General features: G+C 38.6%; 1 protein-coding gene across 3 annotated transcripts; it reads left to right on the top strand.

Annotated features, from left to right (window-relative positions):
- Positions 1-1,915: 1,915 nt before the first annotated feature.
- LOC127442944 (gastrula zinc finger protein XlCGF8.2DB-like) lies at positions 1,916-21,177 on the top strand. Of its 3 annotated transcripts, none has more exons than XM_051701359.1 (3): positions 1,916-2,014; positions 2,085-2,839; positions 17,538-21,177. In XM_051701359.1, exons 2-3 carry the CDS (start codon positions 2,755-2,757, stop codon positions 18,539-18,541), a joined length of 1,089 nt encoding a protein of 362 aa, XP_051557319.1. In that variant the 5' UTR covers positions 1,916-2,014; positions 2,085-2,754; the 3' UTR covers positions 18,542-21,177. The 3 variants fall into 3 exon arrangements, with proteins under 3 accessions (XP_051557319.1, XP_051557318.1, XP_051557317.1); XM_051701358.1 differs by having other exon boundaries at positions 1,926-2,014; positions 2,585-2,839; XM_051701357.1 differs by lacking the exon at positions 1,916-2,014 and having other exon boundaries at positions 2,027-2,839.
- The last annotated feature ends 560 nt before the right edge of the window (positions 21,178-21,737 follow it).

Genomic DNA, 21,737 nt, shown 5'->3' with positions numbered 1-21,737 from the left:
ATTAGATTGTGGTGCTTTCCAGTTGAAAAGATCTAAAACAAAAGATATCTCGAACATGAACGTGTGCTATCTTGGACTTAAAAGAAAGCCGACTAAAGCGTTTACATGACCAGACACGTTGTCGGTTTATGAAGCATAACTGGTGTAAAAACATGCATGTAAACGCGCTCAGTCTAGTATTTGCCACAGGATTTTGTGAGACTGTGGTGGGTGGACCTTGGACCCTCTAGGGAGGTCCAGGGGCATGCTCCCCCATAAGAAAATTCTGTACATTTTAAAGTTAAATGCATCAATCTGGTGCACTTTCAGAGCAAAAATAAGAGGCCTATTAAGAACTTTGTGCTCTTGTAAACAATTTTGTGCTCTAGTAGAAATTTAATCATAAACACATTGGATGTATAGATATGAATGATGATTGTAAAAAAAGTCACACCCACAAAGCATGAAAACTGAACTAAAAGTACTCTGACCTACTGCCCCTCTCTTAGCTGTCAAAATCACCTGCTGTCCCTCCCTCAAGGGAGGCTGTCTCCCCTGCTGCCCCTCTCTGAATGTCTGTCCCTCTATGAGAGTCAGCTGAGGCTGTCTCTCCTGCTGCCTGGAGAAGCTGTCTCTTCTGCTACAAAGAAACAAGTAATGTTAAAATTCCACTGTTACTCCAGTTTATTTCTTGACAAAAGCCTATGAATAATCTGTTTGGCTATTGACTTGCCATCTATCTATGCTAGCTATCCTAGCTAGCTACTTCTGTAGCTGTTTCTTCCTCATCTGGTGGTGGATTTTGCTCTCTCTTCTTGAAATATTTAAAAATGCTCATGATCTGAAAATCAAGGGTACAAACATCAAGCTTAAAACAGTAGCGTTACTTCAGCTTGATTAGTTAACATTACAAATAGCCTAATGTTACATGATGCTTGCTCCTCAGATACTGAAAATAGTTACGTTGTCAGAGCCACTGGTAATAACGTTAACGTTAGATAATTAGCTAACATTAGCTAGCTAGGTATAACGTTACATACGTTATAAATTGTTTTTCACGACAAGCAGCCGGAAATGTCAGTCGATACTAGCGAGGAGACTGACAGCTAATGTCGTTAGCTAATGTTAACGTGCTGACTGTCTGGGAGTGAGAAATGCTTTGCCGAAGTAATGGTGCAAAACATAACATTAGAGATCTTTTATGTTGTGAAGTAAAAATATTTTCGGTTCATTATGAAACTGTGGCAGGACATATGAGACCGCTACAGTCTAGGTAATTAATGGGAAACACTGTAGTCTTGTGAACTTTGACTAATGAGCCCAATTTCAATACTTTTTTCTTTAAAATCTGCACATTAACACATAAGTTTCAAAGCCTTGTAACTGTCTCTGGCCCAGTGGTTCTCAACTCTGTTCCTGGAGCCCCCAGCTAGGGTTGCCACCCGTCCTGTAAGTTATGGGATTGTCCCATTTTAAAGATAAAAAATAGCGTCCCGTATTGTATTTTACGCTGTTCAGATGGCAAAATTGTAATTTTTTTTTTTAAACCATGATATTAGCTGTAAATGATGCCTAATGCAGGTAAGGGACTGTCTGAAAAGTCTACACAAGCAACACGCTTCAGAGAGCGTGTCCTTTATTCTACAGCTCCAAAAGTGGCAACCCTATCCCCAACGCTACACATTTTGGATTACTCAGTAATCAGACACACCTGATTCAACTCATCAGCTCATTAGTGGAGACTCTAAGACCTGAACTGGGTGTGTCAGAAAAGGGAGATATACAAAATGTGCAGTGTTGGAGGGGCTCCAGGAACAGGGTTGAGAACCATCGCTCTAGCATGTTAATTGTTTTTCTCTTATGGGTCCAATACTCATCCCTGCCTCCAGAGGGTGATACACATGAAGTATTTCACAGAGTTGTGCTTAAAGGTCAACTAGAAGAAGAGCGAAGTAGCTGTGTGCAAGCAAGTATTGTTGAGTGCACATGCTGATTTTGTCCTGGTTGAGGAACGTTCTATTGTTCAACACTTAATGTAAGTTGATAGTTAAAAATTTTAATTTTTGAATGGGTACCTATTTTGAATGTTTTATTTGTTTCTGCAGATCTTGTTAGTGATTTATTCTTGAGGCTTTAAGTGGATTATTGGACCTGTTCCTTGTCGTCATCATCATTATCATTTCATTTTCTCTTTTAACCCATTTAAAGCCTGTATGCATACATGTATCCTTTTTAAATGAGCTATTTGAGACTGGACTAAGTTTGAAAGCCAAATACTGGTTCTTGATTTTATTGTTATCTTCAAAATGCCAATTTTGTGTCCTTTTTTTTTTTTTTTTTAAAGTCTGTATTTTGTGTTTTTTGCTAATTATCATCACTAAATGTCTAAAGAACTACATTTGCTCATTTAAGTTTATTTTTATAATGAATATTGAATAACCCAATATGCCATACAGATGGTTATAGTCTAGCTATAGTTACACATGGTAAACAGGGTAATGGCCCTTTTTTTTTTTTTTTTTTTTTCTAAATACAACAATGGAAATATTGTAAAACAATTCATGAATTTTGTCTTTTTTGGGGGGGACTGCTCCATACCACACAGCTATCATGATTCACCCCTGCAGAGAAGCTACTCCCTCAGCGATTCACCAAAAAATTCTGTGATTTTTATTTCCATCAAACTACAAGCGAAGGAAGAAAAAAAGATGGTATATAAAGAGGAAAAAATCCAAGTGTAACAACTGAAGGCTACTGACATACTATTGGGGAAAAATGAAGTCTGTTAAAGAAGAGAGTGTAGAAATGAGTGATCCAGAGCCATGCAGAATAAAAAATGAAGATGCTGAGGAACAAAGAGGTTAGTGTTTGTTCTTGATTATGATTGAGGAATATTAAAGGCATTTTCACATCTGGCTCATTTGCAGCGTTTGGTTCGGAACATGGTGCATTTTCTCCCTTAATTTAGTTTGTCTCTAGCCAGATGTAAACGGGGAAACTCGCATCCGCACTAGGCATGTAACAATACACAAATTTCACGATACAATACAATGTGATTATTTAAAAAAAATTAGCCCACAACTTATTCAAGGATTTGACAACTGTATTTTAAATCTTAAGTGACACAACAATGTCTGACATTGGCCACATAAAGCAGCACTCTATAATAAAGTTACTTAAACAATGGCACTGCATTTATCAGCAGATTATTATGAGAAAAACTCAATTGTTTTTCTTGCGTTCTTACATTCAAGTCATTTTAATAGCACTTGTCACAATGCACATTGTTTCAAAGCAGCTTTGTAGAAAATATGCCCCAGTGAGCAAGCTAAAGGTGACCATGTCAAAGAAAAAAAAAAAAACTCCTTTCAATAGTTAGCAGAGAGAAGAAAAACCTTGAGAGGAACCTGACCTCTTGCTTTACGTTGTATGTACCTATATATTAATATTATTTAGCGGTTTGAGCAAAAAAACGATTGACGTGTAATGTTTTGGCCCTCTTTCCCCGATTTCATTTTGTGTGTAAACTTTAGGTGTCTTACCGGCTTATCCAGGGCGCGCTAGTGTTGTGCTCATAGCCGTTTACATTTCGACGTCAAAAGCAGATAGTCTCAAATAAGCTGGTTTTTGATAGTTATGAGCATCTTGCTGTGCATGTGATCACACTCGGTGTCAGCTGGGAGAGGCTGGCTGTTAATTGCAAGTCTCTGCTGCTGTTTCTGCCTCGCAAATCCACCGATTTGCGTGGTAATGTCGGTGTAAATAAAAATACATGTTTGATGCACTGTAGCACAGAGACATGACACCTTTGTTTGGCAAATTTAACAAGCTGTAATGCTACAATATACTTGCCGTTTGCCATCAGTCTTGGCCCTCAACTTGCCTATGTAGACTAGTTGCTCTGTTTTCCTGTGAGTGCTCAGTGCCGCCTCTCCGGGGAGGAGACTGTTTTGCAGCTCTCAATGCATTGTTGCAGCTCTCAATGCGTTGTGTTGCTTGATTTTAATCACACTTGTGTATTTATTTATGTATCGATAAAGTACTATACGACCTTTTTTTACACCCCTAATCCACACCAAACAATCTGTGCGATCAGTGGCAGATGAACTCTGGAGCGGTTTGCTTTTTAGTGAAAATGCAATCCGACTAGGGATGCAAATTCTTTTAACCAATTCAACACCAGCTTTAATCAGTTTTAACCGGTTAAACGATAAGCCATGAATCAAACAAGTGACCAAACAAGCATGGCAAAGATCTATACTGGCTGAAACAAAACAGGCTCATATGACAGATGTGAATATTAACAATAGTTATTACATCAGCATTTGAACGAAAGATGGATATTTCCTTATATTTCGTATCAAACAAATTTGGATTGGATCACTTGCACGCCAAATTAACCCGCGAGGCGAAATTTTTTTGCAGATTAACAATGGAAGAATAAAAACAGCCAGCCTAACCATAAATTGTGCTGCTGGGTAATCCTTACAATTTTTTATTAGAACAATCAACATCCATATACATGGGCAGGGGTCAGTATGGTACGCAGCCGATTGATGGCACGGCAAACCCGGTGACTGAAACCCGCTCCAAAAGCACTGACGTCCCGCTGCACATCACACTTCCATCTCCCATGCAACCTAAATGAAATGCAGGGCTGTAATTGTAATTATATACTCTTAAGGCGGGTGCACACTGTACAATTTTGGCCACGATTCTGCCGTCTGAGACAAATTTCGGGAATCGTAAAGGATTTCTCTCGTCGCAGGGCAGAATCTGCAGTCTTCCAACGTTCAGTGTGACATGTTCACAGACGGCTGATTAATAGCCTTTGCGATGATCTTTAGCCTCCGAAGTTTGAGCAGTGTCCGAAATGTAGCATTGTAGCCGTATAGTGTGACTGCTATTACGACTGCCAGATGAGATATTCCGCTCCTCTCTCACACCCTAATTCACTTGGAAAGAAACCTGCTCCGCGTCTGCACCACCATGGCAACATTTGTGCCCTGATATCACTATACTCAAGCACTTTCAATGTTTTTTCTTTTCATTTTATATAAATAAATAAGCAGGAAATGCTTAGTGAAAAGTGTAACACGTCAGCAATATGAAAGCATTATTCTCTGAATTAAATAAATACAGAGCTTAGGCTATAAAACAAAAATTATTGCATTTTCTCTTTATCATGCATTTTCTTTACAACGTTATTAAATTACTATTTTACTTTTAATAAATTTACTTTAAACGTCTGTAAACTTTAGTTAAGATTCACACCACTTCAATTTTATTTAAAAATAAATAAAATAAAATAGACTGAACAATTTATACTGGTATTTATGGGATGTTTTAATCCAAATCAGCAAATACAGTTGGATACAATTATAGAAATCTATGTCATGTTTGTGCATCATCCATAGGGAATTTGCTAGCCTGATATATCAGCCTTCATGAATTTTTGATATTTTGCATGGCCTATAGGTTTCTAATCTAAAAGAGAAAGACGTACTATACCCCACCTTTTTTGTTTTTTCCAGTGTGAATGGTGAAGTTTCTAATTTTTTGGGCCACAAGTCTTTTTATTTCCACAATGAATATTTGCTTGTGGTAGCTCATTATTACTGTAGGCTACTTCCCGCACTCACGTTCATTCTCAACATCTGTAAATGTATGTATTTGTGATCAGGCTGTCTTATTATAGGCCTATTTGACAAAATCCATCTTTCTTGTAAATGTTAGACTATGCTGATGATGGAGTGGTATTGGAGCAACGGAAATGCTGATGTCCTGACTTTCAGAGAGAAAAAAAAATGCTCCTCCGTGGTGGGCAAATTTAACCATTTCGCTTCTATTCCGCAACACTCCCCTAACGTGAGTCACGTTCACTGATTGGGACCACAGTCGGCTATGATGTATATCGTGCAGTCTGACATAATGTCGCACAGTGTGCCTTGGCGATATCAATGTGTTCATATCATACAGTCTGACAAGCAACAATCATAAAGGACTATTATAAATCATACAGTGTGCACCCGCCTTTAGATGTCGAGGCTTGCAGATATATTTATATGGTACCACATTGTACTCATGCTACTACTAAACTTTAAAGTCCTATTTTACAATTTGCATCGGAACATGTTGTCTTCACGGACAAAATGGTCCCACTGTGCGTGTTTAATTCTAGGAATGCAGCGATTATACAGTTTTACTATTAACTGTGATTAAAAAATGTCACGGTTAATTTAACCGTAATAATTTAGAATCCATGGCTAAAAACTGTGAAATAATTATAATTTATAATTATAATTTTCTTTATTTATCACACATTATACATTTGCACATATACAGTGAAATTCTTTTTCACATATCCCAGCTAGGCTGGGGTCAGAGTGCAGGGTCAGCCATGATACGGCGCCCCTGGAGCAGATAGGGTCAAGGGCCTTGCTCAAGGGCCCAACAGTGGCATCTTGGCAGTGCTGGGGCTTGAACCCCCGACCTTCTGATCAGTAACCCAGAGCCTTAACCGCTGAGCTACCACTGCACGTGGCAAAAATATTATAGAGAACGTTTAAATATACAGTTGAAGTCAGAAGTTTACACACACCTTGGCCAAATACATCATATTTCCAGTGGGTCAGAAGTTTACATACACTTTGTTAGTATTTTGTAGCATTGCCTTTAAATTGTTTAACTTGGGTCAAAAGATTTGGGTAGCCTTCCGCAAGCATCTCACAAGAAGTTGCTGGAATTTTGGCCCATTCCTCCAGACAGAACTGGTGTAACTGAGTCAGGTCTGTAGGCCTCCTTGCTTGCACACGCTTTAGTTCTGCCCACAAATTTTCTATCGGTTTGAGGTCAGGGCTTTATGATCGCCACTCCAATACCTTGATTTTGTTATCCTTAAGCCATTTTGCTACAACTTTGGAGGTATTCATTGTCCGTTTGGAAGACCCTTTTGAGACCAAGCTATAACTTCCTGGACATCCTGCAGCAAAGCACCCCCACAACATGATGCTGCCACCCCAATGCTTCAAGGTTGGGATGGTGTTCATCAGCTTGCAAGCCTCACCCTTTTTCCTACAAACATAATGATGGTCATTATGGTATCAAATTTTGTTTCTTCAGACCAGATGACATTTCTTCAAAAAGTAAGATCTTTGTCCCCATGTGCACTTGCAAACTGTAGTCTGGCTTTTTTATAGCAGTTGTGGAGCAGTGACTTCCTTACTGAGCAGCCTTTCAGATTATGTTGATATCCACAGTAAAATTTATCCTATATAGATACTTGTCTACCTGTTTCCTCCAGCATCTTCATAAGGCCCTGTACTGGGATTGGGATTGATTTGCACTTTTCGCACCAAACTACATTAATCTCTAGGAGACAGAATGCGTCTCCTTCCTGAGCATTATGATGGCTGCGTGGTCCCAAGGTGTTTATACTTGGTTACTATTGTTTGTACAGATGACGTGGTACCCTTGGGCATTTGAAAATTGCTCCCAAGGATGAACCAGACTTGAGGACCACAATATTTTTCAGAGGTCTTGGCTGATTTCTTTAAAGAGGCACTGATTTTGAAGGGTAGGCCTTAAAATACATCCACAGGTACACCTCTAGTTCAGTACACCTCCTATCAGAAGCTAACTGTCTATAGGCTTGAAATTATTTTCTGGAATTTTCACAGTTAACTTATTGTATGTAAACTTCTGACCCACTGGAATTGTGATATAGTCATTTAAAAGTGAAACAATCTGTCTGTAAACAATTGTTGGAAAAATTACTTGTCATGCACAAAGTAGATGTCCTAAACGACTTGCAAAAACTATAGTTTGTTAATATTAAATCTGTAGAGTGGTTAAATTAGTTTTAATCACTTTAACCTAAGTGTATGTAAACTTCTGACTTCAACTGTATAATATAAGAGTTTTTCGTAAGATTTTGTATGCTTAAATGTGAAAACGTGCCTGTGTGGGTACTGGAGCTGTTGCTATGGTTATGGATGGTGGCTACGTGGTGCTTGGCCATGTGTCGTGGACTGAACTGAACTTTCAATTAATGTGAAACTGAAGCTTAAAGGTGCTGTAAACATTAAATAAGTGCCCTGATATATCTAACCGGTCTCTGTGACAGCTCTAGATCTGTAAACAGCAAACAAAAATGTGTCCATGGACATTTTTGTTATTAACAATTTTTATTGATCCATACAGCAAATTAAAAAGACATTAACAAAATATGTGGAATCAAATTATATAAATGTATAACCCTTCCCCCTGAATATTAACCCCCTAACCCCCCAACCGACACAAACAAGCACCCCAGTGGTCAAATGTTGATTGACAATGACACACAAATAGACAATAAAACAGCATAAAATATTTAGAAACATAAAAAATAAAAGGATACTGTCAAAAACAGAAAGGTTGGAACACACACATTTAAATCTACAAGTCTCTCTCCACTGCCCCTCCCCGAGACCCTTAGCTGCCCCATTTCTTGGTGAATAAATCCAGGTTGCCTAGCTTTCAATATGATTTTTCTTCAAATGCCGCTACTCTGCCCATCTCCATGTAACACTCCTGAAATGAGGGCACTCCAGCCGACTTCCATCCCCGAAGGATGACCTGTCTGCCGAACATAACACTGGCTAGGACCCAATTTTTTATGTATTTATTCCCTATATTAATGACCGCCCCATTGCCTTAATACAGAGTCTGGGGTAAAATGAAATTTCAATCAATATTTATTTATAAAGCACATTTAAAAACAATCATTGACCAAAGTACTGTACAAGGTAAAATGGTTATTGCAGGAAAATAAAACAAAGTAGATAAAAATACAATAACAAGATAAAACAGGTCAGAGTATTGAAAGCCAAAGAGAATAAATATGTCTTTAAAGCAGATATGAAGGTTGAAATTGAGGGAGCTAATCTAATATGTTGAGAGAGACTATTCCATAGTTTCGGTCCAGCGTCTACAAATGCTTGATCACCACGTATTTTTTTTTTTAGTCTAGATCTAGGCAGAGAGAGTTAAACAAAATCTGAAGATCTCAGAGTTGTAGACAGAGTATATGGCTGAAGCAAGTCTGACAGGTATTTAGGGGCCAAATTATGTAGTGCTTTGTAAACAAACCGTAAAATTTTATTGTCAATTCTGTATTTGACAGGAAGCCAGTGCAAAGCAAATATAATTTGTGTAACTGACTTGTACTTGCGAGTCCCTGTGGTAAGTCTGGCAGCTGCATTTTGTACCAGCTGTAGATGAGGGAAGACTGAGAGACACCGTAGTAAAGTGAATTACAATAATCTAAACGAGATGTTACCAAAGCATGAATCACAGTTTGAAAGTTGCGCGTGGATAAAAAAGGTTTCACTTTGAGAAGGTGAATATGAATAAAGCATGACTTTACAACCATACTAATTTGTTTATCGAATTTTAAGTGATCAAATTGTAGGTTGAGGCCAGCAGCACAGTTTTCCTTAGGCCCAAATAAAATAATTTGTTTTAACTTCATTTAGGTTATTTGCAAACCATAACTTAAACTCTTGTAGACAGTCCAACAAGGGTTGTAAGGCTGATTTATCGTTATGGTTATGTATCGTTATCAAAATTTGAGTGCCCAGTATGTCATACATAAAACTCTGAAACCTCAACCAAAATTCTTGGATCTTAACACACCACGTAAAAAAAATGGGTTGTGTCCCCGTCTTCTGATTGGCCATGCCAGCAGGTGGTTGTGTCTTTAAGACCAAGCATATACAATCTAGAGGGGGTCCAAAAGAATCAATGTAAATTCTTAAATTGCATAAGGCGAACCCTTGTATCTCTAGATGTAGACTTGTTGTTTTTTAGAATCCTAGTCCACACTCCCTCCTCCAATACCAACTTTAAATCTTTCTACCATAATCTTTTGAGAGAATATGAAACTCCATCCCCCAGACTCTGAATTAGCAGGGAGTAATACACTGAACCTCATGACCTTTTCCAAAAGTAGTAATCACCACTCCCAGAATATCTGCCACTTTATTGGGGTGTATGCTACTCCCCAAAATAGTATAAAGCAGGTGGCACAGCTATAAATACCTAAATAATTGAGACCTTGGAATCCCAAAATGTTGAACCATATTTTCAAAGGATCTCAAAACTCCACTCTCATATAGGTCACCGAGTGAATTAACCTCCCTCACAATCCATCTGTCCAGCAGTAAGGGGACTTAATACATAATTTTGGGTTCAGCCATATGCTCCAAGCAACATTTAAATAAATGTCTGAATTGAACACTCTGAACACTTCGGTCCATACCGCGTGCAAATGCGAGATAACTGGGTGTAACTTCTCCAGTTAGTTTGATAGAAAGACATTGCAATGGCGAAATAGGGGCAAGAACATCCTGTTCAATACAAAACCAGGGAGGGGCTCTCTCAGTTGGAAGCGACCAATTAGCCAAATGTCTGAGACCAAATGCATAATAACAAAATCTTGGGTAGGCCTAGCCCACCTTTGTTAATCGGCCTATGCAACTTACTGAAATGTTATCTGGGATGTTTACCATTCCAAATGAAGGACTTTGCTATGCTAGCAAATTGCTTGAAATAAGAGAGGGGGACATCTATAGGGAGAGACTGTAGCAGGTAGTTGAATTTTGGAATACAATTCATTTTAATAACATTAACCTTCCCAGTCATAATATAATGAAGTCCACCTGCTCACATCGCTTAAACCTTTAATAAAAAGGGTTCAAATTAACTCTAACTAAATCACACAAATTTGCTGGGAATAAAATACCCAAATACTTAATGCCCTGTTTGGGCCACTGGAAGGCACCCGGCAGAAAAGCTGTTACCGGGCAGTACGTTGTCAGAGTCAATGCTTCGGATTTAGACCAATACACTCTGTATCCTGAGAACTTAGAAAAGGAATGAATAATTCTGTGGAGTCAAGGCATAGATCTAGTAGGGTTAGAGACAAATAATAAAATATCATCTGCATAAAGCAAAAGCTTATTTGCCACAACCCTGGGAAAATCATCCTCCTTTCTTATCGTGGCTGCTAATGGTTCCAGGGCAAGACAGAACAATAAGGGGGAAAGAGGGCAACCCTGCCGGGTGCCCCATCCAGAGTAAAATAATCTGAAATGAATCCATTAGTTTGAACCGCCGCTACCAGGTGTCTATAAAGTACCTTAATCCACCCAATAAAAGTATTCCCGAACCCATACATTTCCAAAATCTTAAAACGATAATCCCATTCTACCATATCAACGCCTTTTCGGCGTCAAGTGAGATGGTAGCGACCAGAGTCTGAGCATTCGCTACTGCCCACATGACATTAGTGAAACGCCTTATGTTATCAGAAGAGTTACAGCCCCGAATAAACCCCACCTGATCTATATGTATAAGAGATGTCATAATTGGTTAGCCAAAATTTTTGACAATATTTTAACATCTAGCTGGATCAGGGACATTGGACTGTAACTTTTACACTTGCTTGGATCTTTATCCTTTAAGAATCAGACTGATCTGGGCTTGTGTCAGGGTTGGCAGTAGCTTTCCATTCTTTAATGATTCCATATAAACTTCCATATAAAAATATCCTCATCAGTAGAAGATGGGGAACCATAGAGATCAAGATAAAATTCTTTAAAAGCATTATTAATATCAATGGCCGAGGTAAATATTTCACTGACTCAAAGTATGACTGTCTTGCCCTGAATAGCCAAAACTCCACCTTCCGTGACAAAATAGTATTATATCTGTATTTCAATCGGGTCAATTCCCTGAGGACATTAGACGACATTCGGCACTTCAGCTCTGCCTCGGCACTTTTAATATTCCCTTCCAATTCCACGAGTTCTTGTGCTTTGCATGTTTTGGTGAATGAGGCATACTGTATGATCCGATCCCCAAGAACCACCTTAAGTGCCTCCCAAGCCACACCCACAGAGGATACTGAGGACCAGTTGGTCTCCATATAGACATTGATTTCAGCCTTTAACATTTGTTGGAATTCAGGATTTTGCAAAAGGGATACATTAAAGCACCAACTATATGATTTCCTTTTCTCCATATGTGGCAACACCTCTAAACACATCAGGGCGTGATCTGAGACTAAAATGTTTCCAATTGAGCCATCAGCAACTGATGAAATGAGGGAGTTAGATATATATATATTAAAATAAAATCTATTCTAGAGCACATCTCATGGACTGATGAAAAAAATGTATAGTCCCTACCAGATGGGTTCAAAAGTCTCCAAATATCTGTAAGACCAAGATTTTTACACATCCTGTGAAGCGTCAGTGTTGCTCTAGGGGGCTTGCACACATTTGCTTCATTATGATCGAAGGACTGAGTCCATCAAAAGATTAAAGTCTCCTCCCAATATTTTATCATGAGGGGTGCCAGCAGCTTGCAACATCCCTTCAAGATCTATTAAAAAAAAAAAAAAAAAAAAAAAAAAAAGCCCTGATCATCAGAATTAGGAGCTTAAATATTAGCCAAAATCAACATTTGCCCCTTAATTTCTGCTAAAACAGTAATGACACTTCCTAATTTATCTTTAATCTGTTTGAGACATTTGAACTGTAGATGTTTATCAATATAATGATAAATTATATTGAGTCAGCACTAAAGAAAACATGTCCGCCCCATATCTTTCCAAATTTTTCAGCTTCCTGCAGGGAAAGATGCATTTCTTGAAGAAACATTATTTCATATTTCTTACGCTTAAGAAAAAGAATAACTTATCTTCTTTTTATGGAGTGTCCCAACCCATTAACATTCCACATGGAGAGAGAGAATCCACTCATTAACATTTGACATTCTGATTAGGGATGCACCGATACCACTTTCTCTTCCGATTCCGATATTGGAAATCTCAGTATCGGCCGATACCAGTGTTGTTGTTTTTGCATAATCGGTTTAGAATATCTTTACATTTATTGTGTGGAACTAATTGGGTGTGCTCTTTAATATGTAAAGAAACACAAACCTCTAACTACACATTATTTCAGTATAAATGTGTAGCTTATTAAGAAACACTTTATTATTAACTAGTATATTGGATAATGTAGCAGCAAAATTAACAGTAATTCCAATATAAGTCATCAGTATAAAAGAAGCCATTTGTTCCCCCCCCCCCCCAACTTGTATCTGGACTTTAAAGGATTCAGATCTTTTTATTTTATTTTTAGTTGTAAGATATCAGCTCACTTTTCATTCACACAGTTATTTTTTGGAACCCATTCAACTTAAACATTATTATAATTTGTAAAATGATAATAATAATAATAATAATAATAATAATAATAATAATATTTTATAGTAGTTATATTAGTAATATATCTCAATCATGCACCTTTAACATTTTAAACCCTCACACTTTTATTATGACATTCGGAACTCTTCGGGGATTCCTGTAAGTGTGTCTGTTTGTAGGCAAGTTCACAGTAGTTTAATTCGCTTATTCAAATTCTGGTTAAAAAAAGCACCTCCAGTGCCATTCTAAATGCATATTATAAGTGAAACGAACTATTGAGCATCTACATCTGAGATGTTGTTCGTGAGTAGCGCTCAAATGTTGCGCACCGCTGTGAAGGCTAAAAATAGCCGCGAGTGTGTGTGTAAACAGAGCAGTGCCATTCACTGACGCGCTGGAGCTGCGCGTGCATATTATATATTTACTTATTAAACACAGCCTTTTGTGATTCACAGAGCTATTGCACATCTTCAAGTGGCTTTGAATAAAATACACGAGTCATATGAACTACTTTAATTGTATATTTATGGTTCTTTTATATAATTTTTTGAGCTTGACAGTAACGAACAAGACTAACACACATTATCGGATTTGGATCGGGCTCGTTGGACTGATACCTGATCCGTTTAAAAGCTTCGGTATCGGAGCTGATACCGATCCAGGTATCGGATCGGTGCATCCCTAATTTTTATATATTAGAAAGATATTGCATGTCAAAAACAAGATTATAAAGACCACATTCCCCATTAGTGCAACAATCAAACCCCGAACAGCGCCATCCTTCTAAACTCAAATCAATGTACGCCTACGAGAACCCCCGTGACAACTTTGCTTTCGGATTGCTCAAGTCTGATGTTTCTATACAAATTTTGTGAGGCAAAATTACATAACAGAAAATACTTGTAAAACAAACTCCAGCCAATAGGCAGAATAAACACTAATAATGTGTAGATTCATTCACAGATCTGTCTAGAAAGTGTGTTCCTCCACAAAACAAGCTCCGGTCTCTAGTGGAACCAGCACAAAAAACAAAACAAAAAGCTTAGCCGTTCAGTTTCTTCAGGCAGTCAAACGAGTATTCGTAGAGCCGGCTGTTCCTGAGTGCAGCAGATGACTTAATCCTTCCAATGTTCTGCAAAAAATATTCCACAAAAGAATCTCCAGCCAATAGGAGGCATAAGCACAATGAACGAGCAGATTCATCCACAACTGTCCCGAAGGAGTGTTATTCCGCAAAACAAGCTCCAGCCGCTAGGCGGAACCAGCACAAAAAGAAACAAAACGGGCATCTCGGTTCCTCGGACGGTCAAGTGTATATTTAACGAGTCAAGTTCACTTGGAGGCCACATAAGAAATGCACCATGACTTCCTCAGTCTATCAACTTTATAGAAGACATCGCTGCTTGTGGGCATGTAGATATTTTGCGGCCAGCCGTAGTATCCATTCTCAGTCTGGCCAGGAACTTTAGGGTAAAAGCGATCTTCCGTCAATGCAAACGTTTTTTGAAGGAGTGTTATTCCACAAAGCAAACTCCAGCCACTAGGCAGAACCAACACAAACAGAAACAAAAAATGGTGCCCAGCTTCTTCGGACAGTCAGATGTATGTATAGTGAGACAGCCCACTCGGGGGCCAAATGAGAAACACCAAATGGTTTACTCGCCCATTGTTTCTATGAAGGACAGTGCTTGCTTGGGACATGTAAATACTTTGCAGCCATCCTTAGTATCTATTCTCAGTTTGGCTGGAAACATCAGTGCCAAAGCGATCTTCCATTGATGTAAGAGTTTCTTGCATTCCTTGAATCGATCTCGTTTCTCTCTTGTTGGATTTGCAAAGTCCGGGAACAAGAAAATGTTGTGATTCTTCCAAGAAAGCGTTCCTTTGCTCCTCGCGTAGCGCAAGATCTTTATCGGATTATATCCGAAATTTGGCCAGAATTGATCGGGGCCTGTCTCCCTCAGCGGATCTGCGAGCCGGGACTCTGAGCTCGCTCTATTTCGAACTTTTGGCCTGTTATGTCGAGCAGACTCGGGAAGAGCTCGTCTAGGAATTTCACCATATCTCGGCCTTCTTCATGCTCAGGAATTCCAACAATTCAGTTGTTATTTCACCGACTACAATTCTCATGGTCTTCCAATTTTTCAAAAATGCGTTCCACGTCTGTCTTAGTCGCTAGCAGATTAGCTATTAATTCCCTCTCCGATGACTCCAGATAATCGATCCGTCTCTCGACCTCTGACAATCTTGTAACCAACTCAGAGAATTTCATTTCCATCATCTTAATCGATCGACGTATTACAGCGAGATCTGAGTCAGCAACAACTTTCGTCAGCATCACAGAGATGCTTGCAAGTTGACGCTGGATTTCTCCTGCCGCACCGTCCAAATTGAGTCCCTGGTCTGCGGGCCTGTCAGAGGTTTCAGCTTGAGCACCTAAGTGTTTTTTAATATCTCCAGAGCCCGATGATTTTGAATTTTGCCACGTTGACTTCAAAGAACAGATATGTAGCAGGGTGTATCGAATCTCACTGGATTATAACACAAAAATAATTAAAAACTAGCAAAGTGCGCTTAGCTCGTCATTTACATGTCCGCTCCTCGCATGGCGTCAAGAGACTCTCCCCATTTTAATTACACTTAATTTTTTTTCCAGTTTCATTTGAATTTTTTGTTAAAATAAATACAAAATAAAGTTCAAAGTTTGAAATCAAGGTGTCTTGCTTTGTGTAGGCTTAACGAAAATTACCCCATAGTATCACCTAGCGTCCAATCAGCGGTAATACCGGTGTTAGTCAGTTTCCTGTGGAGTTTCCAGTTTCCTGTGAAAACCAAGACTCTTCTCATTGACTAATGTTTGGTCGACTATTAGGGGGCAGCCTTAGGAGCGACTCTTATTATATACCTCCTATTTATTTTTGTGTATTTATCAGTTTTCTTATTGTATGGCTGCTCTTAGCATCCACATATCCCCCAGAAATGCGTCCATTAAAACGTTAAATTGTGATAGGATTTGCATTCTTGCAAGAAAACTATCAAATAATCATAAAAACGGTTAACCACGATTCTTTTAATTATTATTATTTTTTTCTCAGACTGTTATCGAACCATCAGAAACTCACACCCCGGCATCCTTACTTCATTCCTTGCCATTCAGACTAAGAGGATAACAGTTGCGGAGTTCAAAATTGCATACTACCCATACTACTCGTACTACTTCTGCTGTTTATGGCAGAAATGGTAAGAGTAGAATGCAATTCCGAACACGTAAACTGCTGGCTGAGTTAACAGCGCCGTTGTGTGGACATAATGAGCTTTGTGATAAACCCATCAAATTACCTATTTGTTGTTTCTTTAACCACTTGGTTAATTTTTAACTGATCAGTCGAACAAATTGTAATGCATGTCAATCGGATTACCAGTTAACTTTCTACATCCATAAATCCGACCCAACGAACCAAATAGTGTCCCTATAAAAACCACAAACATACCTGATGGATCTGGTAGGTCAGCATGTCACTGTAATTCATCATCAAAATGCAGATATGGTGTTTGGGGACTATATTAAATTTACTTGATTGTTTTAAAGAAGGAATTGTTTAATAATTCCTGAGGTAATTTTAGTATGATTGCTTCTCACTTTTGGGTAGTGGGAGAACACAGGTGGGTTGGCGTTAGCAACTTTTCAACCATTTTTGCATGGCCTCACTCTTTCAGTTGTGTGTTTGTGTATGCGTGAGAGAGGGAGAGAGAACAGGCACTTTTTAATGCAGTAAAAAGCAAAAGCGACTGATTTATAAAAATAATGATGGAAAATATGAATATATCATGAAATATGGAAATTTGACAACTATTCATACGAGTGACGGAAAATGTGCATTTGCAGTGCAACCTCTGACTGGAAAGTGCATTCTGTACCATGCGGCGGTGCTTTGCATAACCATAACAAACAATACTCTAAAATATGTATAGGTTAACATAGTTTTGGTCCATTTTTTGCTGAACCAAGAAGAAAATCCAACATTGCAGCAGATTAAGCCCATTTCGAAATGAATCAAATGAGCTACAGGTCTAAAAACACTCTAAGGTATCAAAGCTTCATACAGTTCAGTAGATCTGGCAGCTTTAGAAAATCATAGTAGTAGTAAAATAACAGTTAAACAAATAATACCAGAACCTACATGAGAGAATTAACCTTCAGCATATCAAAGATCACAAAGTAGATACTTGGCCTTTTCTGCTTACTGGCATGAAACAGGTTGAATTGTATTTCTTTTTTACATTTTGTCTCTGTTCATTTTAGACTTGACAGAAGTGAAAGAGGAAAGTCAAGAACTGAATGATGTGGAGGAGAAACATCAGTATCATAAATGTGATAATATTATGACTGGTGAAGAATATTTTAGTGGCTTGAAGACTGAAAATTTCTTACAGAAAAGAACAATAGCCAAAAATTCCTTCACCTGCTCTTACTGTGGAAAAAGCTTCACACAAACAGGAAACCTTAATACTCACTTAAGAATTCACACTGGAGAAAAGCCTTTCAAATGCCCTCAGTGTGGAAAAAGTTTTACACAAAAAGAAAGCCTTAAAACTCACTTAAGACTTCACACTGGAGAGAAACCCTTCACATGCCTTCAATGTGGAAAAAGTTTCTTATGTCAAAGAAACCTAAAGATTCACATGAGAATCCACACTGGAGAGAAGCCTTTCACCTGCCATCAATGTGGAAAGTGTTTTTCTGTGGGAGCAAACCTTAAGAGTCACCTGCGACTTCACTCCGGAGAGAAGCCTTTCACCTGCCTTCGGTGTGGAAAGAGTTTCACACAGAAAGGACAGCTTGATGTTCACATGAAAATTCACACTGGAGAGAAGCCTTTCAAGTGCCATCAGTGTGGAAAGAGTTTTGCACATAAAGGAAATCTTCAGCGTCACATGAGAATTCACACTGGAGAGAAGCCTTTCACCTGTTCTCAATGTGGAAAGGGTTTCAAACAAGCAGGCAATCTCACACTTCATCTGCAATATCACTCTGGATTAAAGCCATTTAATTGTGATCAGTGTGGCAAGACATTTACGGGGGCATCACAGCTAAAGTTACACCTGACATCTCATGCAAACGAGAAGCCTTACGTGTGTTCTTTTTGTGGAAAAAGTTTTGTTACATCAGGACACCTGAAAGCACATGAGAGAGTGCATACTGGAGAGAAGCCATACCACTGCACTTCATGTGAGAAGAGTTTCAGCCAATCACGTAGTCTACAGACTCATTTAAAAAAGTGTTGTCCAAATAGTAAGCAAATGTAATTTCATGGTCAACTACTATTCATTTAAAAACTTCATTCTTCACTAGTCAGTCCAACTTTAGTCAGTTCACTATATCTGGTGGATGTAATTTGAAAATTATAAAACAAAAAACAACAAAGGTTAGGCACAGAAAAGGCCAAATAATCATATTTATGCATATAGATGAACTTAACCTTGTATAACCGGTATCTTCTAAATATGTTGTTGTTAACATTAGAATTACAGAATTACCCTTTTGCATATCACACAAAAAATTGTACAATTAAATTGGGGTTTATTTTTTTCTTTGTAATGAAGAAATCACATAATTGATTTTTACAATTTCAACTAATGCTGGCAACAGAGGTGTACTATAAATGTTTAATTAGGCTTCTACAAGTACTCTACGTTAAAACGTTATAGTTCTATGAAATTTAAAACTCACATTGATTTAAGAATGCTTTTTTTGTCAAGGACATTCTCACTCCTAAACCGATCCAGCTCAGTTAGCTGTTGCGGGTGAAGACTGCTTTATAATCCTAGTTGATAGTCATTCAAACTTGTAAACACACTTTTCTTATTCATGTCTGTTTCCATGGTGACTCGTTGATTTGGTGCTCTGCTGAGTTTGCCTTTTTGAGTTTACCGTGAACGCGTATAAATTTCTAACGCAGCACTGAGTGAACTAACTCCAAACTAGCATTCTGGTACCAATAGTTGTTCTAAAGTCAAAAAGTCATGCCTGTTTGGAATGACATGAGGGTGATGATATGACTTTTCATTTTGGGTGAACAATTCCTTCTAAGTTTTAACCTTTGTTAAAAGAAAATGCATTCAAAGAGCAGCTTGACTTTTAAATATTAAAGGGGTTTTCAAATTAAAAGAAAAAAAGAACCTAAAATACAGACAGTATTTGTGTAATGGGAAATGCTGTTCAACTAGCATTAGTCTCTCTTCCAATCTGTGAATCCCTCAAATTGGAAAGCAAAAGACCATAACATAAATAAAAAGCAACAAAACCAATCCTGGTCTTTGGCCCTAACATCAGGTTATGAAATTCACAGATGGAGTGTTTTTTTCAGGACCTGAACCTCGGAAAGCTTGTTTGCATCCAGCTCCATGAAGATCTTTTGAAATACTAAAAGTGTATCTTTCTGATTTTGGAAGCACAGGTGAAGTGAATAACGTTGATCATCCCCTAACAAGGCCACATGTCATTGTCTGGGTAGATTAGATGGTAAGCGAAGAATCAGTTCTCGTATTCAACGTGTTGAATGCAGGAGAAATGGGCAGGAGTAAAGACCTGAGCGATAAGGGCCAAATTGTTATGGTCAGAGCATCTCTGAAACGGCAAGGCTTGTAGGGTGCTCCCAGTCAGCAGTGGCGAGTACCTACCGACAGTGGTCCGAGGAGGGACAAACCACAAACCGGCGACAGGGTGTTGGGCACCCAAGGCTCAAAGATGCGTGAGGGCAACGAAGGCTATCCCTTCTGGTCTTAACCAACAGAAGGCCTACTGTGGCACAAGTAACAGAAAATGTTAATGATGGTTATGGGAGGAATGTGTCATAACACACAGTGAATCGCACCCTGCTGCATAGCCGCAGATCGGTCAAAGTGTCTATGATGACCCCTGTCCACGGCTAGCGTCGGAACTTGACTTTGAAGCAGTGGAAGAATGACCAGCATCGTTTCACATCACGTGGACAGCCATGTACGTGTGTGCCGTTTACCTGGGGAAGTGATGGTACCAGGATGCACTGTGGGAAGACTATGGTCAGTTGTGCAGCCCATCAATAACTGTTACGAGTGACCAGCAGTAGGAACGCCTATTAGTGACATACAGTACTGAATAAAATAGCAGTCAGTGTGAACAAGGCTTGAAATGAAAAGTTTCATTTATGTGCAATCAACAACATTTAAACATAGGCCTAAAACTTTAATCAATAGAGAAATACTGTCAGATTTAAAATGACCATGAATTAAATGGGGCATCCTTGATCCATAGTTGACATGATGCTGGAGATCTTCTCTACTCCTGCACCTCCTTTCTTTCGTAAGATCTTAAGCAGCTGGATGGAGAAATTGAGATGATCAATACATTTCGATACTGAAGGGATAGTGGTAATTTGTGTGAATTACACGGATACTTAAGAACATGTTAAAATGACAGATCATATTGGTCATTGAGATTTTTTATTTTATTATATTTTTTTACGATTTTAACAATCCTTTAGAATCTTTGACTTAAATTATATTTAGTAGCATTTATACAGGGATCTGAAGATAGAGAACTGAATAAGTTCAAATCATGTTATATAAGAATATGAAACATACACAGAACAGTTTTGTTTAGGACTGGAGATTGTAATTTCAACCAACCAAGGAATTAAGCACAGTTCACATTATATCACAAAGACTTGCCTCTCCTCCGTAAAGAGTGCTGGCCATCTGTTCCTGAATTCTGATGAAAGGCAAATCCTCAACCACCTCATGTCTCCTGACCTGTATGCAGATGATCCGTCTGTCAGCACCTTGACAACCTGATCATTGTTTATTTTAGTCACTACAGATAACAGTGCAACTCTGCTCTTCAAGGCTATCTTTGGTTTCAAGGGTAATCAGGACAATAATTCACCTCTGCTTTTCTGTGTTTCTTCATTTGTTTAGGACTTCCCCCAGAACCTTTGTGCTTATGGGAATTGATGTCTAGCTCTGAACATCCCATGTTCCTCAATTTGTTCCAGTAGTTTGACATCTTATATTTAAAAAAATAATTCCAGCCATAGTAGCCACCCACAGACGCTTTTTCCTTCAGGCACGTGTGCTTCCTTACCAAATCAGCAGCTACATCATCAAGATCTGCGCTTGAAGGGTATGCCTTAACTTCATGATTTCTGATGCTAGAGCATCCAAAATGTCAGACTTGAGCTTGGTATTGGGGCTCAGGAGAGTTCCTTCATTCTAGATGTGCTACTTGTAGTTGCATCTCCGCATCAAAACTAAACTTTGGTATCGTGAAACTTTCAGGCCATGCCTGACTTCTGATGGAGGATACAAACTCTGAATATGAGCATATGGAGGACTGAGGGGACAACGTTATATCTGTGACATATTTGACAGTGGAAGCAGAAGTGATACTTGAAGATGAAGATGGCCTTAATGACCTTAAGTGTAGCTCTGTCTTGTATGTCTTCAGTTGAACTAATGTTCACAA

This window comes from Myxocyprinus asiaticus, chromosome 6 (genome assembly GCF_019703515.2).
Source record: "Myxocyprinus asiaticus isolate MX2 ecotype Aquarium Trade chromosome 6, UBuf_Myxa_2, whole genome shotgun sequence".
Taxonomy (NCBI): Eukaryota; Metazoa; Chordata; class Actinopteri; order Cypriniformes; family Catostomidae; genus Myxocyprinus; species Myxocyprinus asiaticus.
The sequence above is the reverse complement of the archived record's forward strand: the minus strand, read 5'-3'. Positions and strand labels throughout refer to the sequence as shown.